Source organism: Callionymus lyra, chromosome 15 (assembly GCF_982586985.1).
Source record: "Callionymus lyra chromosome 15, fCalLyr1.hap1.1, whole genome shotgun sequence".
Classification (NCBI taxonomy): Eukaryota; Metazoa; Chordata; class Actinopteri; order Syngnathiformes; family Callionymidae; genus Callionymus; species Callionymus lyra.
Window position 1 is genome coordinate 3,277,097 of NC_141832.1, and position 22,358 is coordinate 3,299,454.

The 22,358-nt window shown below is 44.3% G+C and overlaps 4 protein-coding genes across 6 annotated transcripts in view; 3 read left to right on the top strand and 1 right to left on the bottom strand.

Annotated features, from left to right (window-relative positions):
* sstr3a (somatostatin receptor 3a) overlaps positions 1-968 on the top strand; it is a 7,109-nt gene extending 6,141 nt beyond the window's left edge. The window contains exon 2 of the mRNA XM_087808744.1: positions 1-968. This exon is cut by the window's left edge and continues 740 nt beyond it. Coding sequence (XP_087664870.1) covers positions 1-599 — 599 coding nt within the window. The 3' untranslated portion in view covers positions 600-968.
* Positions 969-4,376: 3,408 nt separating this feature from the next.
* On the top strand, positions 4,377-11,332 carry eif3d (eukaryotic translation initiation factor 3, subunit D). 3 transcript variants are annotated; one of them, XM_087808651.1, is made up of 16 exons: positions 4,377-4,487; positions 5,546-5,671; positions 7,128-7,173; positions 7,249-7,385; positions 7,451-7,536; positions 7,634-7,706; positions 7,789-7,910; positions 7,981-8,113; positions 8,185-8,332; positions 8,397-8,527; positions 8,591-8,676; positions 10,415-10,544; positions 10,617-10,759; positions 10,834-11,026; positions 11,102-11,195; positions 11,255-11,332. In XM_087808651.1, exons 2-16 carry the CDS (start codon positions 5,549-5,551, stop codon positions 11,269-11,271), a joined length of 1,662 nt encoding a protein of 553 aa, XP_087664777.1. In that variant the 5' UTR covers positions 4,377-4,487; positions 5,546-5,548; the 3' UTR covers positions 11,272-11,332. The 3 variants fall into 3 exon arrangements, with proteins under 3 accessions (XP_087664777.1, XP_087664778.1, XP_087664779.1); XM_087808652.1 differs by having other exon boundaries at positions 11,258-11,332; XM_087808653.1 differs by having other exon boundaries at positions 7,795-7,910.
* Positions 11,333-11,876: 544 nt separating this feature from the next.
* Positions 11,877-13,107, top strand: LOC148064507 (serine/threonine-protein kinase pim-2-like). The gene has a single exon (XM_087808654.1). The coding sequence runs from the start codon at positions 11,882-11,884 to the stop codon at positions 12,722-12,724; it is 843 nt and encodes a 280-aa protein (XP_087664780.1). The 5' UTR covers positions 11,877-11,881; the 3' UTR covers positions 12,725-13,107.
* Positions 13,108-14,145: 1,038 nt separating this feature from the next.
* On the bottom strand, positions 14,146-21,061 carry rundc1 (RUN domain containing 1). The gene is made up of 5 exons (XM_087808655.1): positions 20,568-21,061; positions 16,210-16,368; positions 15,804-16,002; positions 15,657-15,737; positions 14,146-15,598 (listed from the first exon to the last, which is right to left on the bottom strand). The coding sequence occupies exons 1-5, from the start codon at positions 20,952-20,954 to the stop codon at positions 14,736-14,738; spliced, it is 1,689 nt and encodes a 562-aa protein (XP_087664781.1). The 5' UTR covers positions 20,955-21,061; the 3' UTR covers positions 14,146-14,735.
* Between the last annotated feature and the right edge of the window lie 1,297 nt (positions 21,062-22,358).

Consider the following 22,358-nt stretch of genomic DNA (forward strand, 5'->3'; position numbering starts at 1 on the left):
AGTCGGAGAGGAAGGTGACGCGCATGGTCGTCATCGTGGTGGCGGTTTTCGTCTTGTGCTGGCTCCCGTTCTACGCCCTGAACATCGTCAACCTGCTGGTGGCGCTGCCCTCGGACTACCAGGGGCTCTGCTACTTCGTGGTGGTGCTCGGCTACGCCAACAGCTGCGCCAACCCCATCGTTTACGGGTTCCTGTCGGACAATTTCAAGCGGGGCTTCCGAAAAGCCCTCTGCCGCTCCACCAGGAAGGTGGAAAACCAGGAGCCCGTGGAACGCCGGCAGCCGCGAGACGAGGGCCAGAGGGCGCTGATGCCTCGCGAGAGCCTCCGGCGGGGAATCAGAGACGAAGAAGAAGAAGAAGAAGAAGACGTGTCGGAAATAACCGAGATCTACAGGATCCCCGACAGCGGCAACAACGCGCTGCAGCCGAAGACCTCGCAGTCCGGAGTCTCGACCAAAGACGCATCCGAAGTGGACTCGCCCGGGAAACACGACAAGGACGCGGAGGCGCAGAGTAACGGGTGTGCCACGGGTCCCAACAAGACCCTGCCCGAAGAGAACCAGGACAAGAACTCGTTGCTGACCATCAGTTATCTTTAATTGGTCAGTTTGAACTTTGTCAATATTCGGGACTATTTGTTGTTATTTCTTATATGTTTTATGTGACATATATAGGTTATTTAAAAAAAATGTACTTTTAAAAATACACAGCACAAGCAGAAAGGGTTAAAAAAAATGTATTACTAGAAAATACCTCTGCCTTTCTATTCTATCTATTGACTTGGTTCCTTCTTTAGCATTTGAAATACAGTGGGTTGCTGTAAAAAAAAACGCAGTGGCTTGTACAGCACAGTGGCCGCGAAAATAAGTCAAATCTGTGTAAATCCTGGTGTAAATGTTGATGTTTATAGGAGATTTATTCAACTGGTGATTATTGCAACTGTCGTTTACATTAAACCGTCTCTGAAACCTTGTGGTTCCGACCGTGTGTTCGTTTAAAACACAAGACAAAAGAGTTCAAAACCTTCCTCCTCGTTTTCTTCGGTTCCCGAACTGACCGACAATCTCCTGCAGCTTCAGCTCAATCCACATCTGCGACGCTGCCGCTCGCCCACGCTCGCAATTCCACCCGGCGTGTGGATCCATCACTTAGGATCCATTAAAAAAGGATTTGCCGGCTGCAACTTGATTAGCGGGACCCTCAGGAGGACTGAGACTCCTTTCCTTCCACTCACCTGCGAAGACTGTGGATCTCGGTGACGGCGGCGGCGACGACTCCTGTCTTTGTTGACGACCAGCTTCAATATCCGGCGTCGCCTGGAGATTTGAACGAGATATAAAACCCTGAAATATATTTTTAATTAAAAAACGCAAACGTTATGTACCATCATTTCCGGACTATAAGGCTTTTCTAAAAGTAAGCGAGTAAGTGATAATTATTTGTAAAGCGTCTTTCTGGACCAGGGACCGAGGATTTCTCTCCTTTGGTTCCGGAAGTTCAGGAACCATAAGTAGATTCTGATCCACGGACCTCAGAGCCCGAGCTGGGGTGTAAGTCTGGATCAGATCACTGATGGAAGGTCTGACCATGAATAGATCTGAAAGTAAGAACCAGAATCTTAAAATGATCCTGAAAGAAACTGGAAGCCGGTGAAGAGTTTGAAGGAGAAATGTGAGTTCTTCTACTAGAGCAGCCAGTGAAGAGTTTGAAGGAGAAATGTGAGTTCTTCTACTAGAGCAGCCAGTGAAGAGTTTGAAGGAGAAATGTGAGTTCTTCTACTAGAGCAGCCAGTGAAGAGTTTGAAGGAGAAATGTGAGTTCTTCTACTAGAGCAGCCAGTGAAGAGTTTGAAGGAGAAATGTGAGTTCTTCTACTAGAGCAGCCAGTGAAGAGTTTGAAGGAGAAATGTGAGTTCTTCTACTAGAGCGGCCAGTGAAGAGTTTGAAGGAGAAATGTGAGTTCTTCTACTAGAGCAGCCATTGAAGAGTTTGAAGGAGAAATGTGAGTTCTTCTACTAGAGCAGCCATTGAAGAGTTTGAAGGAGAAATGTGAGTTATTCTACTAGAGCAGCCAGTGAAGAGTTTGAAGGAGAAATGTGAGTTCTTCTACTAGAGCGGCCAGTGAAGAGTTTGAAGGAGAAATGTGAGTTCTTCTACTAGAGCGGCCAGTGAAGAGTTTGAAGGAGAAATGTGAGTTCTTCTACTAGAGCAGCCATTGAAGAGTTTGAAGGAGAAATGTGAGTTATTCTACTAGAGCAGCCAGTGAAGAGTTTGAAGGAGAAATGTGAGTTCTTCTACTAGAGCGGCCAGTGAAGAGTTTGAAGGAGAAATGTGAGTTCTTCTACTAGAGCAGCCAGTGAAGAGTTTGAAGGAGAAATGTGAGTTCTTCTACTAGAGCAGCCAGTGAAGAGTTTGAAGGAGAAATGTGAGTTCTTCTACTAGAGCAGCCAGTGAAGAGTTTGAAGGAGAAATGTGAGTTCTTCTACTAGAGCGGCCAGTGAAGAGTTTGAAGGAGAAATGTGAGTTCTTCTACTAGAGCAGCCAGTGAAGAGTTTGAAGGAGAAATGTGAGTTCTTCTACTAGAGCGGCTCAGAATTCTGGCTGCAGAGTTTAGTATGAACTGCAGGCGAGACAAGATCCTTCTGGTTAAAAAAAAGGGGAATTGTTTCTGGCCTTATTGGCCTTTGCGGACAACTAAGTCCAAATGATGCTACTTTGTTAATATTCTGGACTATTTGTTGTTATTTCTAATTCTGTTGTTAATTATTTTATGTGACATATATACGTTATTAATATTACTAGAAAATACCTCTGCCTTTCTATTCTATCTATATAACCTTCTTTAGCATTTGAAATACAGTGGGATCGGAGAAATGTGAGTTCTTCTACTATAGCAAGTCAGAATTCTGGCTGCAGAGTTTTGTTTGAACTGCAGGTGAGACACATCCTTCTTGTTAAAAAAAAAAAGGGGGGTCGGGGGGTTCTGGCCTTATTGGCCTTTGCGGACGACTAAATCCAAAAAATGAAAAATAGTTTATAAGTCCAGACACAGATCAGTTCATGGCGGCCATTTTGAGTCCAAGTATATCTTTGAATCAAGCGCCATTTACAGATATGTATTCACTGGATTCTTAAACGTAGTCATTAGCACAACATTGCTTTTAAGCTAAAATGTTTTTCTTTCAACATCTGGGCTCTCATTATACTCTGAAACTCCACGGTTGGTTTTTAGTAGTTTGAAGAAAACTGTCTTGTTGAGAAACACGTCTAAGATTCTCAGAAAACAAGCCAACAAGTATCTAATCTTCAGTCCAAGTCTGCGAGTCCTCGCTCCCAGAGGCTCAGATGTGTATTGTTTAAATTGAAAAAAATACAATTAAGAAACTGTCTTTCCAGCTGAACTGCTGAGGTTTATTTTTCAGTGAAGTTTCCTGCCGGGAATGGAACCTCCATCGGAGCAGAAAATTAGACCCGTGGATGATGGAGATGAAGGAGCAGGCGTCGCTCGTAATGAGGTTTGCGGCTCTGAATACATTCAGTTTGTTTACACTCTTCTGAGAACCGAGTGTTTCCAAAGGTTTCTACTTCCCAGGAATAGTCTGGAGGTACAACTCATCATCGTCAGTCTGCAGAGGACGAGTCGTGAAGCCTCTGTGGCGCTCTTGACCTTCACACAGGATGAACGTTCTCTAATTAAATCACCACTTTGAGTGACAGGACGAGAGACGAGGCTCAGGGAGGTTTGATGGACACGTCAGACGCTGCTTTGATGCTTCTTGATGTTGAGTCGGACTGTCAATAACCACAGAAAGATGTTTACAAAACAACCTGAAGATGAATAAAAACAAACATTCCACGTCATTAAAATGCAACTCGAGACTTATTTCTATTTATTCACGTGTTTATTTAATGTTATTTTATTTTCAATTTTATCAACATGTCTGCCTGCGTGCGTTTCTTTTAAATGACTGTTATAATAAGGTAAGGTAAATTGTTTAAATTGAATTTAATGTCACCTAAATGTGATTAAACTAATTTTAAAAGGTGTGAATCTTCAACCAGCGACAGCATTCTTTGTGTATTAATATATTTTAAACGATTTTTCTCAACATTTTTTTTTATAAACGCGACAAATGAAGAAACGTTATGATGTGACGCCTCCCCGTGGACAGTTGGAACAACTGCAACACGTTCTGAATCTTCTTGATCATAATTATTAATACATCTAACACAGTTTTTTAATATATAACGTAAGTGAAAAAGAAGTGTAACTAATCATGAAAAGTGGAAAATTAAATTCAAGCATCCAAAGTTGCATCTGTTGTTTTACGACCGAAACTCGTCACGACACTCCGGAGCAGTCACTCCTTTACGGCACCTCGTCACTTCCTTTCACGCCGGCGCTCAGTCGGGATTTCAACCCTCTTGGACCGAGCGGAATAAAAGTCGCCGCATCGAGAAACCTATAAATCGGCCATAAGTTAAAAAGGTATGTAACGGTGCTCAGAAAGAACATTGTTATGATACTATTTTTAAAAGAAATCGAACCGTAATTGTTAGCGTCGCAGGCGAAGATTAGCTTGTTAGCTTAGCATCATAGGCGAGGCCACCTGGCTGCTGACCGGCCTTAGCATTAGCATTGTTAGCCAACTCCACTGATAAAATCTATCTATCGATCTATTGGCCTCTTAATAATCGATCTTATACAAAGTAGATTTGAACTCATCATATATATGGTGTAAATGAAGGTGTTTAAGTTTATATTTCTGCATTATAGCTGGACATTCCAACAACCAGCTGTTTTGGTGGAAGAGTCTTTGTTATGAACAAATAAACACTTGTTTAATAAACTTTATAAATATTATCCGAATACAGATTTACGAGAGCTGTATTTTTAGCATATAACTTAATTTCCAAACGTCCAGCAGCTCAACGTCGACTGTTCTGTTGATGTTTATCTATTCAATGATGCTTTTCTCTCTCAGCATTTTGATAATAATCGTTTTCGATCATTTAGTTATTTAATATTTGAACAATTTGCCTTTTCTCTGCGACGAAGATGTGCTTTTGCACTATAAACAAATGCATGATACCTAAGATGATACTTAAAATCATATATGTGGTTGAACTTTACGTATATTTGTGTTTAAAAAACGTTTTTTGTTCTTCATTTTTGCTTAAGCATCAATACTTTTAAATATTAGGGTCACTTTCTACTTTTTCCATTAAGTTTATTTGTAATAACGTATAAGTGAACTAGCAACAGTCACACATGTAAGTAGTTAAATGTAGTTTTACACTCATTGAACTTGTTTTTCCAAGTTAAAAATCGGGTGATCTCCATAAAATGAAATGAAAGCGGCTCGATGGTTCATGTCATGACTCGGGTTCTGTGATGACCAGCCCACTGCGCAATCTTGACAGTGCACCGGTTCTGGTGCGTGTCTGAAGAGACGAGTGCTGATGTTTGTCTGAGACCCCGAACAACACATTGCACGTTGAATTCTGCACCTGAAGCTCTTCATCTAACGGAGGTTCTTGTCTCAGGTCATGGCCAAGTTTCACGCGCCCGTGATCCAAGACAACCCGTCGGGATGGGGTCCTTGTGCCGTACCCGAGAAGTTCAAGGACATGCCCTACCAGCCGTTCAGCAAAGGAGACCGTCTGGGAAAGGTTCGAGTCCATCCTCGCTGATTATTTGTGTTTGTGACAAAGATACAACTGAACAATGCTGTATAAAAACACAATGACATTTAAAGGAAAATAAAGACAAATGATAAATAAATAAAAAACTTTAAAGCTAAATAAGTGCAGACAACGGTGAACTAATCAAACCTACATCGTAAACTTTACTTATCACTGAAATTATGGCATGTTTTTCTACCAGAAATATGTAATTTTCAATTGTACCATATGTTTCCTGCGTGTTCATTAAGCTGATTACAGTTCAGTTTGAGATTGTTTAGTCTATGAATGCACTATAGCAGTGCAGTAAAATCCTCACATTCATTCTTAATTTATTTAACTTAAGAAGCAAAAGTCATATCTATATATAATTGTGCATAAATGGCATCTTGTCAAAAATCAGTGTATATTTATAATTTGATCGTCCAATCATAATACATTAATGGGCAACTAATGTGTTGACTTGCGTGTGTGTTGTTGTGATGTGTGACTCTATTGTATCATCAGTGTGTGTGATGTGTGACTCTATTGTATCATCAGTGTGTGTGTGTTGTTGTGATGTGTGACTCTATTGTATCATCAGTGTGTGTGTGTGTGTGTGTTGTTGTGATGTGTGACTCTATTGTATCATCAGTGTGTGTGTGTGTGTTGTTGTGATGTGTGACTCTATTGTATCATCAGTGTGTGTGTGTGTTGTTGTGATGTGTGACTATTGTATCATCAGTGTGTGTGTGTTGTTGTGATGTGTGACTCTATTGTATCATCAGTGTGTGTGTGTGTGTTGTTGTGATGTGTGACTCTATTGTATCATCAGTGTGTGTGTGTGTGTTATTGTGATGTGTGACTCTATTGTATCATCAGTGTGTGTGTGTGTTGTTGTGATGTGTGACTCTATTGTATCATCAGTGTGTGTGTTGTTGTGATGTGTGACTCTATTGTATCATCAGTGTGTGTGTGTGTGTGTTGTTGTGATGTGTGACTCTATTGTATCATCAGTGTGTGTCTGTTTGTACAAAACTCTCTTCATTGAAATATTACAAAATCATCTTAAGCTCCGCCCACTGAAAACACTTTCTGGAGAGTAAATCTTGTTTACCATAACCACACCCACTCTGCTGTTATTGGTCAAACATCAAGGTTTGTCACCACGTGTCATCAATCCAGGAAGTCTCCACCTCCGCGACATTTGTATAGAGAAAGAACGTTCTTCGCCATTATTACATCATAATGGGCTGCATTCTTATAACCTTTCGTTCTGCGAGAACTTTAATAAGTAATATCTTTAAAACGGAGTATCATCATGATGAGACTTACCTTATCTTGGAGAGAAATACTTTAACATTTGAAACATGTGAGTGTGGAGAGTTGTCCCTTTAATGTTCATCAGCTCTTAACAAATCTATGAATCATTCCTTCACCCATCTTTGTTTCTGCGCTACTACAGGTCGCCGATTGGACCGGCGCCACCTACCAGGACAAGAGATACACAAGTGAGTAGTTTAATGCGCTTTATATCGAAGTACTAAGATCCAACTTAAACGACAAATGAACTTCCGCTCCTCCAGATAAATATTCCTCTCAGTTCGGCGGCGGGAGTCAGTACGCCTACTTCCACGAGGAGGACGAGACCAGCTTCCAGCTGGTGGACACGGCCAAGACCCAGAAGACGGCCTACCAGAGGAACCGCATGAGATTCGCTCAGGTACGGATATAGTGACGTGAGAAACACCCGGCGACGTATTGACCCGAGTCATGGTGCGTCAACAGAGGAATCTGCGGCGAGACAAGGACCGCCGGAACCTGACCCAGTTCAACATGCAGACGCTGCCCAAGAGTGCCAAGCAGAAGGAGAGGTGAGTCCCATCTCATGGAGTACATCTAGTTTTTGGTCTAATGTTGTAGTAGATCATCTTTGCATTGAAAAAAAAACTTCTTTGGTTTTGTCTCCAGGGATCGGATGAGGCTGCAGAAGAAGTTTCAGAAGCAGTTTGGTGTCCGCCAGAAGTGGGACCAGAAGTCTCAGGTAACAAAAAAAACAACAAGTGTGAAGGTCATTTCAGTAGATGTTCAAGGTCAAAATGACTGAGGGATCCGTGTGGGTCCAGGCTCAGCTGAAGCCCAGAGACTCCTCCGTGGAGGTGAGGAGCGACTGGGAGGTGAAGGAGGAGATGGACTTCCCTCGACTCATGAAGATGAGATACATGGAGGTGGCCGACCCGTCCGACATGTGAGTGGCACACGCACACGCGTGATCTCTCCGCGGCGTCGCCTTGGACTGACCGACTCTCCCCGTCCAGCGAGTGCTGCGGCGCCCTGGAGTACTACGACAAGGCGTTCGACCGCATCACCACCAGGAACGAGAAGCAGCTGAAGAGCATCAAGAGGATCTTCCACACCGTGACCACCACCGACGACCCCGTCATCCGCAAGGTGCGTTGCCTCCTCTCGCCGCCCGCGCCGAGGGTCGCGACCCCGGGCTCTGACCGACGTGTGCTCCGCAGCTCGCCAAGACTCAGGGCAACGTGTTCGCCACGGACGCCATCTTGGCCACCTTGATGTGCTGCACGCGCTCCGTCAACTCCTGGGACATCATCGTGCAGCGCGTGGGCAACAAGCTCTTCTTCGACAAGAGGGACAACTCCGACTTCGGTGAGATCGCTTGACGCCGCCGCCGCCGACGTTCAAGTGTCTTAACGACCCTCGACCCCTGTAGATCTTCTAACCGTGAGCGAGACGGCCAACGAGCCGCCGCAGGACGAGGGGAACTCCTTCAACTCCCCGAGGAACTTGGCCATGGAGGCGACGTACATCAACCACAACTTCAGCCAGCAGTGTTTACGCATGGTGAGGACCTCGACCTCACGTTGGTGGAGGACGATCTTCTGACGCGCTTTTCTTTATCGACAGGGAGGAGAACGCTACAAGTTCCCCAACTCCAACCCCTTCGTGGAGGAGGACACGGACAAGAGCGAGGTGGCCTCTGTGGCCTACAGGTATGAACCTGCAGCGATGGACCTGGTGGTTCTTCTTGACCTTTCTAGTGTGTTTCTTGTTGCTGAGCCACTTTTCTGGAAGTATATCCGTGTCATCAGAATGTTGACGGATTGAATGAAACCTTTCAACAGTTAAAACTTATTAATATTATTGAGTTTTTAAGCATTGAAATATTTACAGAAGATTTAAATTGTATATTGAAAGGTTTAATATAAATATAGATGGATGTTTTTTTTCTTTTACAAATATACTTTGCTATTCCATCTGAAATAATTTAAAAAAAATCATGTTCTTAATTCAATATTTGTTGTTGTATAGCGTTTTAAATTTAATATAAAAATGTCGATATAATGGATGTCAAAAGAGTTAAAATCGTTCAAGTGTGATCGTCTGCATGATTGACAGTTTGATCAAGTAGCTCAGTACTCCTTTAGTAATGCCTGGTTGTAGCAAATTTATATAGTATTTTGAATTATTGGAATAACGGTATCAAACTCTTGTTTTATTCAATTAAAAAAGGGTTTTGAAGTTTTTGAATTTTATTATTAAAAAAATTAAATGCTTTAAAAAAGATGCAACATTTGTAACTATAAATGGAAATAAAAGTTTTAACATTTGAATTAATATTCTGATGCCAATTCCATGGAGATGTTGCTGCTTGTGGTCTGTTGCTGCTCAGTTGCTGCTCAGTTGCTGCTCAGTTGCTGGACTGACGGTCAGTTGCTGGACTGACGGTCTGTTGCTGGACTGACGGTCAGTTGCTGGACTGACGGTCTGTTGCTGCTCAGTTGCTGGACTGACGGTCTGTTGCTGCTCAGTTGCTGGACTGACGGTCAGTTGCTGGACTGACGGTCAGTTGCTGGACTGACGGTCTGTTGCTGCTCAGTTGCTGGACTGACGGTCTGTTGCTGGACTGACGGTCTGTTGCTGCTCAGTTGCTGGACTGACGGTCTGTTGCTGGACTGACGTTCTGTTGCTGCTCAGTTGCTGGACTGACGGTCTGTTGCTGGACTGACGGTCTGTTGCTGCTCAGTTGCTGGACTGACGGTCTGTTGCTGCTCAGTTGCTGGACTGACGGTCTGTTGCTGGACTGACGGTCTGTTGCTGCTCAGTTGCTGGACTGACGGTCAGTTGCTGGACTGACGGTCAGTTGCTGGACTGACGGTCAGTTGCTGGACTGACGTTCTGTTGCTGGACTGACGTTCTGTTGCTGCTCAGTTGCTGGACTGACGGTCTGTTGCTGCTCAGTTGCTGGACTGACGGTCAGTTGCTGGACTGACGGTCTGTTGCTGCTCAGTTGCTGGACTGACGGTCTGTTGCTGGACTGACGGTCTGTTGCTGCTCAGTTGCTGGACTGACGGTCTGTTGCTGGACTGACGTTCTGTTGCTGCTCAGTTGCTGGACTGACGGTCTGTTGCTGGACTGACGGTCTGTTGCTGCTCAGTTGCTGGACTGACGGTCTGTTGCTGCTCAGTTGCTGGACTGACGGTCTGTTGCTGGACTGACGGTCTGTTGCTGCTCAGTTGCTGGACTGACGGTCAGTTGCTGGACTGACGGTCAGTTGCTGGACTGACGGTCAGTTGCTGGACTGACGTTCTGTTGCTGGACTGACGTTCTGTTGCTGCTCAGTTGCTGGACTGACGGTCTGTTGCTGCTCAGTTGCTGGACTGACGGTCAGTTGCTGGACTGACGGTCTGTTGCTGCTCAGTTGCTGGACTGACGGTCTGTGGTCTTCAGGTACCGCCACTGGAAGCTCGGGGAAGACATCGACCTGATCGTCCGCTGCGAGCACGACGGCGTGATGACCGGAGCCAACGGAGAAGTTTCTTTCATCAACGTCAAGACTCTCAACGAGTGGGACTCCAGGGTAGGCGCGTCGTCAGGTGTGTGACCCCCTTTAGTCCGCCCGACCTTAACAGGAATCGTTTCCCCCGCTCAGTACTGTAACGGCGTGGACTGGCGTCAGAAGCTGGACTCCCAGAGAGGAGCCGTCCTGGCCACGGAGCTGAAGAACAACAGCTACAAACTGGCCCGCTGGACCTGCTGCGCCATGCTGGCCGGATCCGAGTACCTCAAGCTGGGGTGCGTCACACAGGACCCGACGTAGTCCTTCAGCGTAGTCAGGAGTTCTGGACTCACTCGCTTTTGTCTCGTAGGTACGTGTCTCGTTACCACGTCAAGGACTCGGCCCGGCACGTGGTTCTGGGCACTCAGCAGTTCAAGCCCAACGAGTTCGCCAGCCAGATCAACCTGAGCATGGAGAACGCCTGGGGCATCCTGCGCTGCGTCATCGACATCTGCCGCAAGCTGGACGAGGGCAAATACCTGATCCTCAAGGACCCCAACAAGGTAAGACCCCCCCCCTTCTTTTGATAATCTTCTGAAGACGCGTGGCACTGACTGAAAGGTTCTGTCGACCCGCAGCAAGTGATCCGGGTCTACAGCCTGCCGGACGGAACCTTCAGCTCCGACGAGGAGGACGAGGAGGAGGAGGACGAAGAGGACGAGGAGGAAGAAGGTGAGGGTTTGAGGGTCTGAGACTCTGGTCTGGAACTGACGGAGATGTTTTCTTTCAAGCAGACGAAGAGAACTGAAGAGACCGAACGCTGCTGGAATCATGTCGGAATCATTTAATAAACTTAAGGATTGGCCTCATTGTTGTCGTGTCGTCGATCCATCAACGAGTGAAGCCCCGTATTGACAAGAATCTGACTGCGATACGTATCATGATACATGTGCAATATATTGTGATACTTTAGGATGATTGGAAATAACACGGATATGTTTGTAGTATTGTCCGAGTACTTTACTCTGGCGTTTCAACCGAAATAAGTCCAAACTTCAGCATTGAAAGCTGCTGGAATGGACTGTATCCTCTTGTCCTCAGTCATTGTCGGGCTCTCGCGAAATCCGTTCCTTTAGCTGCGGAGGACACCGCTGCCATCTAGCGTCCAAAAGTTTAATTGCAACACAAAAATGAACACTAAATATTTGCGTGTCAATTGTGGATTTAAAAAGAAGGCTCTTACTTCACACACACTTATTAAAACATGATTATTTAGCGTCAGATTAGCCTTTAAGGATTCCTTGGACTCATCGAAGGAAGTCTTCCTTTGAAGTGGCCTTTAAGACTACATAAAAGGAAGTGAAGCACAGGAAGATCTTCCAGACCCTGACAGTCTTACGAGGAAATCTTTGGTCCGGATGGGCACTCTTATGTCGCGGCGACAGAGGAGCAGCCTGAGGCACAAGAAGGGCCGCTTCGAGAGTAAATACTGCCAGTTGGACCTGTTGAAAGTAGGAACCCGGTCTTCGGTCTACGCCGGCTACAGGCGCGTGGACATGACCACGGTCGCCATCAAACACCTGCCGAGCTTCGTTCGTTTTCAAGGCTCCAACGCCAAGAACCCGGAGGTGAACGTGCTGCAGAGTCTCTCCGGCGGTCCACGGGGGTCCCCGGGGAAGAACCTGTTCCTCTCCCTGCTGGACTACTACGACCTCGGCGAGGAGCTGATCCTGGTCCTGGAGAGTCCGAGTCCCTCCCTGAACCTCCACGATTACCTGGCGGGACGAGGTCCGCTGCCCGAGGACGAGGCCAAGCTCCTGTTCGTCCAGCTGGTGCAGGCGGCGCTGTCGCTCCAGATCAAAGGCATCTGTCACCGGAACATCAGCAGCGACAACATCCTGATGGACTCCAGCACGGCGGACATACGCCTGAGGCTGGTGGGCTTCGGCGCCGCCTGCTTCACCGGCCTGACCAACAAGCACGCCAACTACCACGGCGCCTCGGCCTGCGTCCCGCCCGAGGTCTTCCACTGCGGGATCTACCTGCCGGGTCAGATCACGGTCTGGCAGATGGGCGTGGTCCTGTACGAGATGATCCACGGCGACATGACCTTCGAGACCATCAGGTTCCTCAACAAGCAGATGAAGATCGACGACTCTTTGACCCTGGGCTGCAAGGACGTGTTACGCAAGTGTCTCGCCGAGGAGCCCGAGGACCGCCTCACTCTGGATCAACTCCACTTCCACTCCTGGCTGGCATGACCCGACCTTTGACCCTGGAGATTTTACATCCAACAGCCCAGTCGGAATAATATCCCTCGGAATAAAGGTCGTTGGTCGGAGGCAACAACCTTGTTCGGAGAGATTCGATCACCACGAGTCTAGAAATGTTTGTTTATTAAGAAGGTGATTTTACTAGAAAATAAAATCTGTACATGTCTTTCCCTCTGATGCTGACGAAAGGAGAGTTTTTCGGAATCTTCAAATGTATAACCTGTGCCTGAATATTTTAAACTTTTGCGGGTCACACCGGATGTTAGGTCCCCGATACTTGAGTTTGAGGCGTGCACACTAAAGGTTAGAGTCGCCTCAACATCTCACGGGGAACATTTCAGTTGCAGCTTTTCTAACAGTGCCAAAAAAAAAACCACCAGACTGCCATGAGGACATGATGAATAAAGTAGCCATTAGCTCGACAAGTGCTGTCAAAACTGCATTGTGTAGTTAACTGGAGGTTAGTAACGTGATTTCATTCTTGTCCTTGGATTAGAAACCTCCGTGATGGTTTGGAAAAAAAAGATTAAGCCGTTAGCATTTGCTAACTAGCATTAGCATTTGCTAACTAACATGCAAGTTGATGTTAGTTGGGCCTTAAAGAAATATAGCTGGTGGTCACAAGTTCGGAGACTAAACGTACAACAAAGGCAGCGCTTTACTTGGACTAATCCAGAGCTCTTGTGGGCCACATAAAATGACTTGGTGGGCCCAAATTGGCCCTGATCCATGAGTTTGAAGCTTGCATACTAAAAGGTTAATGATGGCCTCGAAATCTTACGTGGAACTTTTCAGTTGCATCGTTTCTGTTGATGCCAACACAAACTTCAAAGGGAACTCCAGAGTCGATGAAATAATGTAGCCATTAGCTCAACAAATACTATCAAGCTAAAAATAAACCAAAAAATGGATTGTGTTGTTTACTGAAAGGTAAGTAACTATTTAAATGTTGGTTCTTAGATTTAACCTACATGATGGTTTGGAGAAATAGTTAAATATATTTGAATTGACTAAGCAGTTAGCATTTGCTGACTAGCATTAGAATACATTAGCATGCTAGTTAGCATTTGCTAATTTACATCCAAGTTTATGGTCACAAGTTAGGCTCCAACTTATGAGTTTGAAGCTTGGACAGGTTTTCAGAAACATCAAATCAAACTCTAGGGTCCGTGTGCAACAATGTAGCCATTAGCTCAACATATTGTGTCAAGGAAAAAAATAGGTATTGTATAGTTTCCTGGAGGTTAGTAAATTAATTTAATTCTTGGTTTCAACCTTCATGATGGTTTTCAGAAAAAGCTAAATGATCTGTCATGGGATTAGCATTTGCTAACTAGCATTAGCACACGTTAGCATTTGCTAACTAGCACGCAAGTTAAGCCTAAAAGAAATGGAGTTGACACTGGACGTACAACGAGGGCAGCACTTTATTCAAGTGGTTTTGTTACGATTAAATAAAAATAAATATGTCGTACATGTTTCAATATCATCCTAACAAAAAACTAAAACGTCCAATAAATATGTTGTTTTTTTTTAAGCGAAACATTCTCTGCTAAATCGAGGAAACACAAATCGAGAGGATCCTCTCACTGCTTCTGTATGTTGCGACAGCGAGTTCGTGCAAGTTTTAAAAGGAAGGGTCACTCGAGGGTTTTTTTTTCGTCTGGGATTCCCGCCTGTCATCCAGAAGAGACTCTGAGTAGAGCGCGTTGATATAGTCAGTCATTCTAACCACATGTAGGAAGTGGACTTGGGTCGAAGGAGCATCTTTGGTTCGGTACAAAGTGAGGAGTTGGAGCTGAAGTTTGTTGTCGGGGTTAAAACAATCAAAGAGCTTAAAAGACAGTTTGTACATTCAGGACTCATGCGGCACAATCTTCAGGACCGACGGCAGTGGAACGGGATCAGCAGCAGCAGCTCACAGGCACTGAAACATGGCGGACTGGAAGGTTTGGGTCGGATGCTACAAAGGAACCCGGGTCTAGGGGTCGGACGGTCTTCAGAAAGCGTCCTTGATGTTCTTCAGCTGTCTGACCGCCAAGTCCACCGGCAGGTTGAACTTGAGGTGGCTGATGCGGCCCAGGATCCGCAGGGCTCCCTCGAAGCCGGTCTGGGCCATGTAGCTCCAGGCGTGGTAGTGCGGGTGGACCAGCGAGCCGGACTTGCAAACCAGGTTGAGCCACGACACCAGCCGCTGCTCGTTCAGGGCCATGCACACCAGTGCCTTGAACTCCGTGTCCGGCCCGCGCTTGTAGCGCCCGTGCTCCTTCAGGACCGTGTGGACCGCCCACAGCAGGGACTGCTTCGGCGTGACCGTCACTCTGCCGCCCCCTACGGGCAAGCTGAAGGACTGCTGGAGCTGGCGGGCGGGGGATTCTACGAACGCCTTCCCGTTTTTCGAGTGGTAGTACCGGACGAAGAGTTCCCAGGGGTGGAGGGTCTGCGGGGCCGGGCGGGTCGGCAGCAGGCAGGAGATGGGCGCCAGGACCAGACTCATGGTCTGCGAGGGCGAGTAGAGCCCGTGGGAGAGGAGGTCCTTGAGGGCGAGCGAGAGCTCCTTCCTCACCGCCGAGGTGAGCTCGTCCCGCGGGCCCAGCGCGTGGTTGCTGGTGTAGTTGACCACGTGCTCCAGGGACGGCTGCCGGCAGGAGCCCAGGACTCGCACCTTGTCCACGGCCTCCTCCAGCCTCTGCAGCAGCGGGCCGTAGTCCCGGGACATGGTGTCTTGAGGCCACATGTTGGGGGGGACCTGACCCACCGAGCAGCCGAACTGGCTCACGGCGAAGATCTGGAGGACGGCGAGGGCCTTCTGGATCAGCTGCAGACCCGTCTCACGCATCTTCTGGGCCTGCTCCGGATTCACTGCGAAGTTTATCAGTGTCAGCAGAAGATGGAATGGTGGGATATGGTGCGTACTGACCCGTCTTGGCGGCCCTGCTGCCGGACGCCTGCGGCTGACGGCTCTGGGTTCCGTCCGACAACAGCGGGTTCCCGACCTCGTCTGCGGGAGACGACAGGAGAAAGTCAGAGACTGGAGTCGGAGAAAGAAGAAGTCGGGATCGCGAACCTTGGATGAAGTTGATGAACATCTCCAGGTCTCGGATCTGAGTCTTCAGCTGATCCACCAGCTGCTCCTTGACCCGGGCCGGGTTCACGATCTGCGCGATGGCCGCGTCCACCCGGTGCCGCAGCTCCTCCGGCGTCAGGTTCCCGATGTCCTCGTTCAGGTTGACGTCCAGCTTCTCGATGAGCTCGTCGATGATCACCTGAGGAGAACCAACGGTTCCGACGGTTTGGACTCGCGAGACCAAAGTATCTTCTGGAACATTTTTGTTTGCTTCGATTTAACTGAAGTCACAGTTAAGCCTGGAGCTGTGAGCGTGTTGACACCAGACCTGTTCCACCTGCTCCGTGTGTGTGTCTGTGTGTACACGTGTGTGTGTGTGTGTACACGTGTGTGTGTGTGTGTGTACCTTCTGCCGCTCCAGAACCACCGACTGTGGCAGCGAGTCGTAGCTCCCCTCCTGGTAGGCGAAGCGCTCCAGGTCGTCCAGCTGCGTCTTCAGTTGGAAGATCAGGTCCTTCTGCTTCTCCCGCTGAGCCTCCAGCAGCTCCCGCTTCTCCCGCTCGCTCTGACGACACAAGGGGTCGAAAGGTCAGGGTGACGATACACGGGTCAAAGGTCAGGGTCACACGCGTTCTTCGTATCGTCGAATCGACTCACGCTCGTCTGCAGTGGCGCGTTCATCCGTTCATCGCTGCTTGATCGGTTTATCTGCCATCCATCCATCCATCCATCATCCATCCATCCATCCATCCATCCATCCATCATCCATCCATCCATCCATCATCCATCCATCCATCATCCATCCATCCATCTATCTATCCATCCATCCATCATCCATCCATCATCCATCCATCCATCATCTATCTATCCATCATCCATCCATGCATCCATTCATTCATTCATACAGACAATTCATGGGTTCATCCATCCATCCATCCATCCATCATCCATCCATCCATCATCCATCCATCCATTCATTCATTCACACAGACAATTCATGGGTTCATTCATCCATCCATCCATCCATCCAATTCATGTGTTCATCCATCCATCAAGGCTTTAGAAATTCATCTTTTAATCCATTCATCCCTCATTTCTAAGATTCATGTATTCACCCACTGAAACATCAGGGTCTCTATTTATCTATTAAAATAATAATAATCCGTTCATTCGCCGACTATGCATCCACTAATCCATTCATCCAAATACTCATTTGTCAATTCATCCATTCATCTGTAGCTGCTCTTATTCTTAGAATCCATCACTCCGATCAAGATATTTTCTTTCCTCATTTGTTCACCCATTTAATCATTCATGTCATCAACAGTGAATCAGCAATTCATCTTTTCATCCATTCATCATTCTCCATTCCTTTCTTTCCAAGATTCTAATTAATTCGCTCACCCACATAAACATTCATGTTTCCATCCATCCATCCATCCATCCATTCACATGTTCAAATAATAATGTATCCATTTATAGTGAATCATCCATTTTTAATCAGTTCACCTTTTCATTCAGGATTCATGTGTTCATTTACAAAATTAAATTATGATGTGACCATAAATACCGAATGCATCATCAATTAATTCTTTAATCCATTAATCCTTCCCTTTCAAGAATTCATTTGTTCACCCAAATAAACATTCATGTATTCACAAGTTCAAATAATTACACATCAATATATGCTGAAGTCAACAGCCAATTATCTTTTAATCCATTCATCTCTTCATTTATGATTCTTTCTTATACAAGAATGTAATTCATTGGTTCACTCAAATAAACATTCATGTATTCACATGTTCCAAAAATTATAATCAATATATGTGATTAAAAGAAGCCATCACCCATTCTTTTAATCCATTCATCTGATTCTTTCCTATAGAAGAATGTAATTCATTCGTTCGTTCACCCAAATAAACATTCATGTATTCATTCACGTATTCAAATAATGATGTATCCATCAATAATAAAAGTATCAGTAATTATTATTTAAATCCATTCCCCTCTTCATTCAAGATCCCTTCCTTCCACAGAATTAATGTGTTCACCAATGTTCATTAATGTATTCATTCATCCATTCACATGTTGAAATTATTTTGTATCCATCAATAATGAAGGTGTCGGCAATTATTCTTTTAATCCATTCATTGCTCCATTCACCATTCCTTCCTTTCACAGAACACAATTCATTCGTTCACCCACGTAAACATGAATTCATTCATCCGTTCATCACGGCTTCTCTTCCTTAATCCTTTGATCGTTCATCGTTGATAATCTGTCGCCATACTTTCAACCATCCTCGTCATCCTCCCCTCGACTCATCCATTCATCACGCTCACAGAGCCGAGCTGACGACAACACAACTGAAGATGACGTGTCGACACACACACACACAAGGACTCACACACACACACTCACCAGGTGAGCGTGTGAGTCGAGGGAGGAGAAGAGAAGATCAATGTGTTTGGATTTGAACCAGCGGCTATGATTAGACCTCGGTCCACTCGCTTTGTGTGTTTTGGTTGTGCGTCTGTTGTGGTCGTTTTTTTCGAGCGCACAAACGGACGAGGCACCAGGAAGTGAGGAGGCAAACACAGCCTCATCTCACAGATAAGAGCAGCTCACCTGCAGCACCGTGACTCACAGGCTCAAACAAAAGGCTGCAGATAAGAAGCTGACGCATTAGCATCTCTAGCATTAGCATCTCTAGCATTAGCATATCTTTTGTACACTGTGTTCGCACAATAAGAACCTTTTTAAAAACGTTTGAGGAAAAATCTCACTGTGTGTTTTTGCAACTTTTGGTCTTGCTCGTCCAGTTCCTCATACAGTTAGATTTGGGGCCATGTTAATGACTGACGGCCAAATCCTGGGTGTCTCCTGCCTCTTGCCCTGTGTAGCTGGGACTCGTATGACTTCGACTTTTAGCATTGAAGTTGAAATTGTGATTGTTGCTTCCAATTTTCAATTTATTAAGGATTGTGAGAAACTTATAGCCTGCAAAAGATTTAAATAAAAATGAATATATTTATAAAATTAAATATAAAAATGGTGTTTTTATTTGAAGCAGATTTTTTATAACAAGCTTTGAATGTTTTCCCATCATTATAAGTCCTTAATATCATATTAAAAATAAAAGCTTTTTCTCTTAATTAATTAGAAAGACAGGATTAATTGTGAAGCTGCAGATACAGTTTTGTTTTTAGCACTTTGTTCACCTTAACATACTTTGAATGTTTTACCATCATAATAAGATGTTAATATCATATTTAAAAAACTATCATATTTTATTACAGAATTAGAAAAACAGGATTGTTATAAGCAAACATGACACTAATGTATCACTTGTTATCAAGTTTTATTTTATTTGTTATTTATTTTTCCCCATAAAACAACAGCTTGTTGTGGACATTTTACCAAAATAAAACTAAATGAAACCTTAGATTTGTTCTATGTTGTAATGACATTTTCTTTTTGTTAATACTCTTATAAAATGTGTATTCAAAAAGTATAATTCGGGAACCGATACCAAGGTGAAGAAACCGCTATCAGTACCATTACATAAATAATGATCATTATATGTGGTCAGAAAACTTTTTTTTTTTTTTCTTTTAAAGAAAATGTTGGTGAAACTTTTATGGAGATGTTGTCGCAAAATGCAAATAAACACCAGTTTTAAAGTTTTTTAAATATTTTTTAAAGTTTCTTAAAAAACAAACTAGTTTCGTAAAATGACCCAAATAATACTCTCTTAAATTTTTTTTAAAAAAAAGTATCATTCAGGAACCGATACCGAGGTGAAAGAATCGGTATCAGTACCGGTACATAAATACTGATCATTATATGTGGTCAGTATATATATTTTTTTAAAGAAAATGTTGGTGAAACTTTTATGGAGATGTTATCGCAAAATGCAAATAAACATCAGTTTTAAAGTTTTTTTTAATATTTGTTAAAGCTTCTAGTTTCGTAAAATGACCCAAATAATACTCTCTTAAAATTAAAAAAAAAAAGTATCATTCAGGAACCGATACCGAGGTGAAAGAATCGGTATCAGTACCGGTACATAAACACTGATCATTATATGTGGTCAGTATATATTTTTTTTAAAGAAAATGTTGGTGAAACTTTTATGGAGATGTTGTCGCAAATGCAAATAAACATCAGTTTTAAAGTTTTTTTTAATATTTGTTAAAGCTTCTAGTTTCGTAAAATGACCCAAATAATACTCTCTTAAAATTTTTTAAAAAAAGTATCATTCAGGAACCGATACCGAGGTGAAAGAATCGGTATCAGTACCGGTACATAAACACTGATCATTATATGTGGTCAGTATATATATTTTTTTAAAGAAAATGTTGGTGAAACTTTTATGGAGATGTTATCGCAAATGCAAATAAACATCAGTTTTAAAGTTTTTTTTAATATTTGTTAAAGCTTCTAGTTTCGTAAAATGACCCAAATAATACTCTCTTAAAATTAAAAAAAAAAAAGTATCATTCAGGAACCGATACCGAGGTGAAAGAATCGGTATCAGTACCGGTACATAAACACTGATCATTATATGTGGTCAGTATATATTTTTTTTAAAGAAAATGTTGGTGAAACTTTTATTGAGATGTTGTCGCAAAATGCAAATAAACATCAGTTTTAAAGTTTTTTTTTAATATTTGTTAAAGCTTCTAGTTTCGTAAAATGACCCAAATAATACTCTCAAAAAAACCTTCTAGTCTCAGGAAGAACCGGACGCGGCCTCCTCACCGAGTTCTCCAGCTGCGGGTCGGCGGCTCGACAGCCCACCACATGCGGACACCCGCGGAAGGCGAACTCCTCCAGCTCGGCCAGCATCGTCTCCTTCTCGTCGCTCTGGGCGTGGACCACCTGCTTGAGTCGGAACTGGACCTGGGCGAAGTGCGAGGTGAGCGCGAGCAGCGACGAGTTGAGCAGGTCCTGCTCCTCCTCCAGCTTCCTGAGCCGCGCCGCCATGTCCTCCTCCTCGCCCGGCGACGACGCGCCTCGCAGCCGCGGCAGCTGCTGCTCGTCCTCGGGGTTGGCCACGGCTCCCACCGGCGCCCAGCGCTCCCCCGCCCCGGCACACACGGCCTCGCTGTCCGAGGCCGACAGCTCGTCGGTGGACATCGCCGACATGGAGCCCCTCGGTGCGGCGACGACGACGACGGTATCCGACGCGGGATCCAGACGCTTTTAATGGGTTTATGTTCGTGGACAGCAGCGGGGAAGAGGCAGGTGCGCCGCCATCTTGGGAGAGATGACTCTACGTCACGAGCGACGCGTCACGTAAACAAAGAGTACAACCGGAAGAACTCGAGAATAAAAACAAACACCAAAAAAATGACACATATTTAAAACAGTTCATCCTAATTAAACGATGTAAAGTAATGTTTTTTGAAGCCAACGCATTTTTGCCACAAACTAGTCATTTTATTGTCCTAAAATAAATAGATAAAGTGATAGTAGTGTTTAAAAAAAAATAAAGTAAGTAAGTAATTTTTATTTGTATAGCGCTTTTCCAGACCAGGGTCACAAAGCGCTTAAACAATCAAAACAATATAAAAGGTCAACTCATGTAAAACCGAGGACTTGCAAGATGCAGGACTTGGTAATTATGGTCATTCGTGTTCTTCCACTAGAGGGCAGTGTGGCGCAGCATGTTCAATGTTTGACTCCCGGGTTAATGCTGTAGAAGTCACGCATGTGAGCGTTGTTTTGTGCATATATGAAGGACTAATACTTTATTTTCCTTAGTATAAGGGCCGTTTATACTGTGTATATCATGTACGGCTATAATAATATACCTTGATCTCTTGATAAATGTATATATATACACCTCGATGATCATGTTATAGATTAGATTAGATAGACTTTATTCATTCTTAATTATTAGACTTCATACATAGATAATAAATGTAATGTATACCATTTTAATTTGGTTGTAAATGCATTAAATCCTTTATTATACATAATGTTTACAGCTTTAATATCATAATAAACTTAATAAATAGAACTTGTCTTGTAGTTATATAAACTTTATTGTGACTTTATTCTTGCAATAAACCTAATGTATACAAATACAAAAAAATAAAAATAAAGTGATAGTAGTGTTTAAAAAAAATTAAGTAAGTAAGTAATTTTTATTTGTATAGCGCTTTTCCAGACCAGGGTCACAAAGCGCTTAAACAATCAAAACAATATAAAAGGTCAACTCATGTAAAACCCCAACTCTCCTGACTTACTAGCATGTTTACAATCCAGTAACTTCTCATCATGACCATGTTTTAAACTTTTTACTTTATAAAATACATTATTATTAGAGTTGCTTTGAAATCTGGGCAAACTAAAGGTTACCAGAGCAGAGTCCATTATGACGTAATAATGGCTTCGCTCCTCCATCCAGCTTTACTCACACCCGCTTTGTTTATACAACGAGTCCCTTGGCGGTGGAGACGATTGTTGATGCGCGGTGACAAACCCCGATGTTTGAGCAACGCGGGGGAAAAACAGCTCCATTAGCTAAATCCGGACCAGGATCAC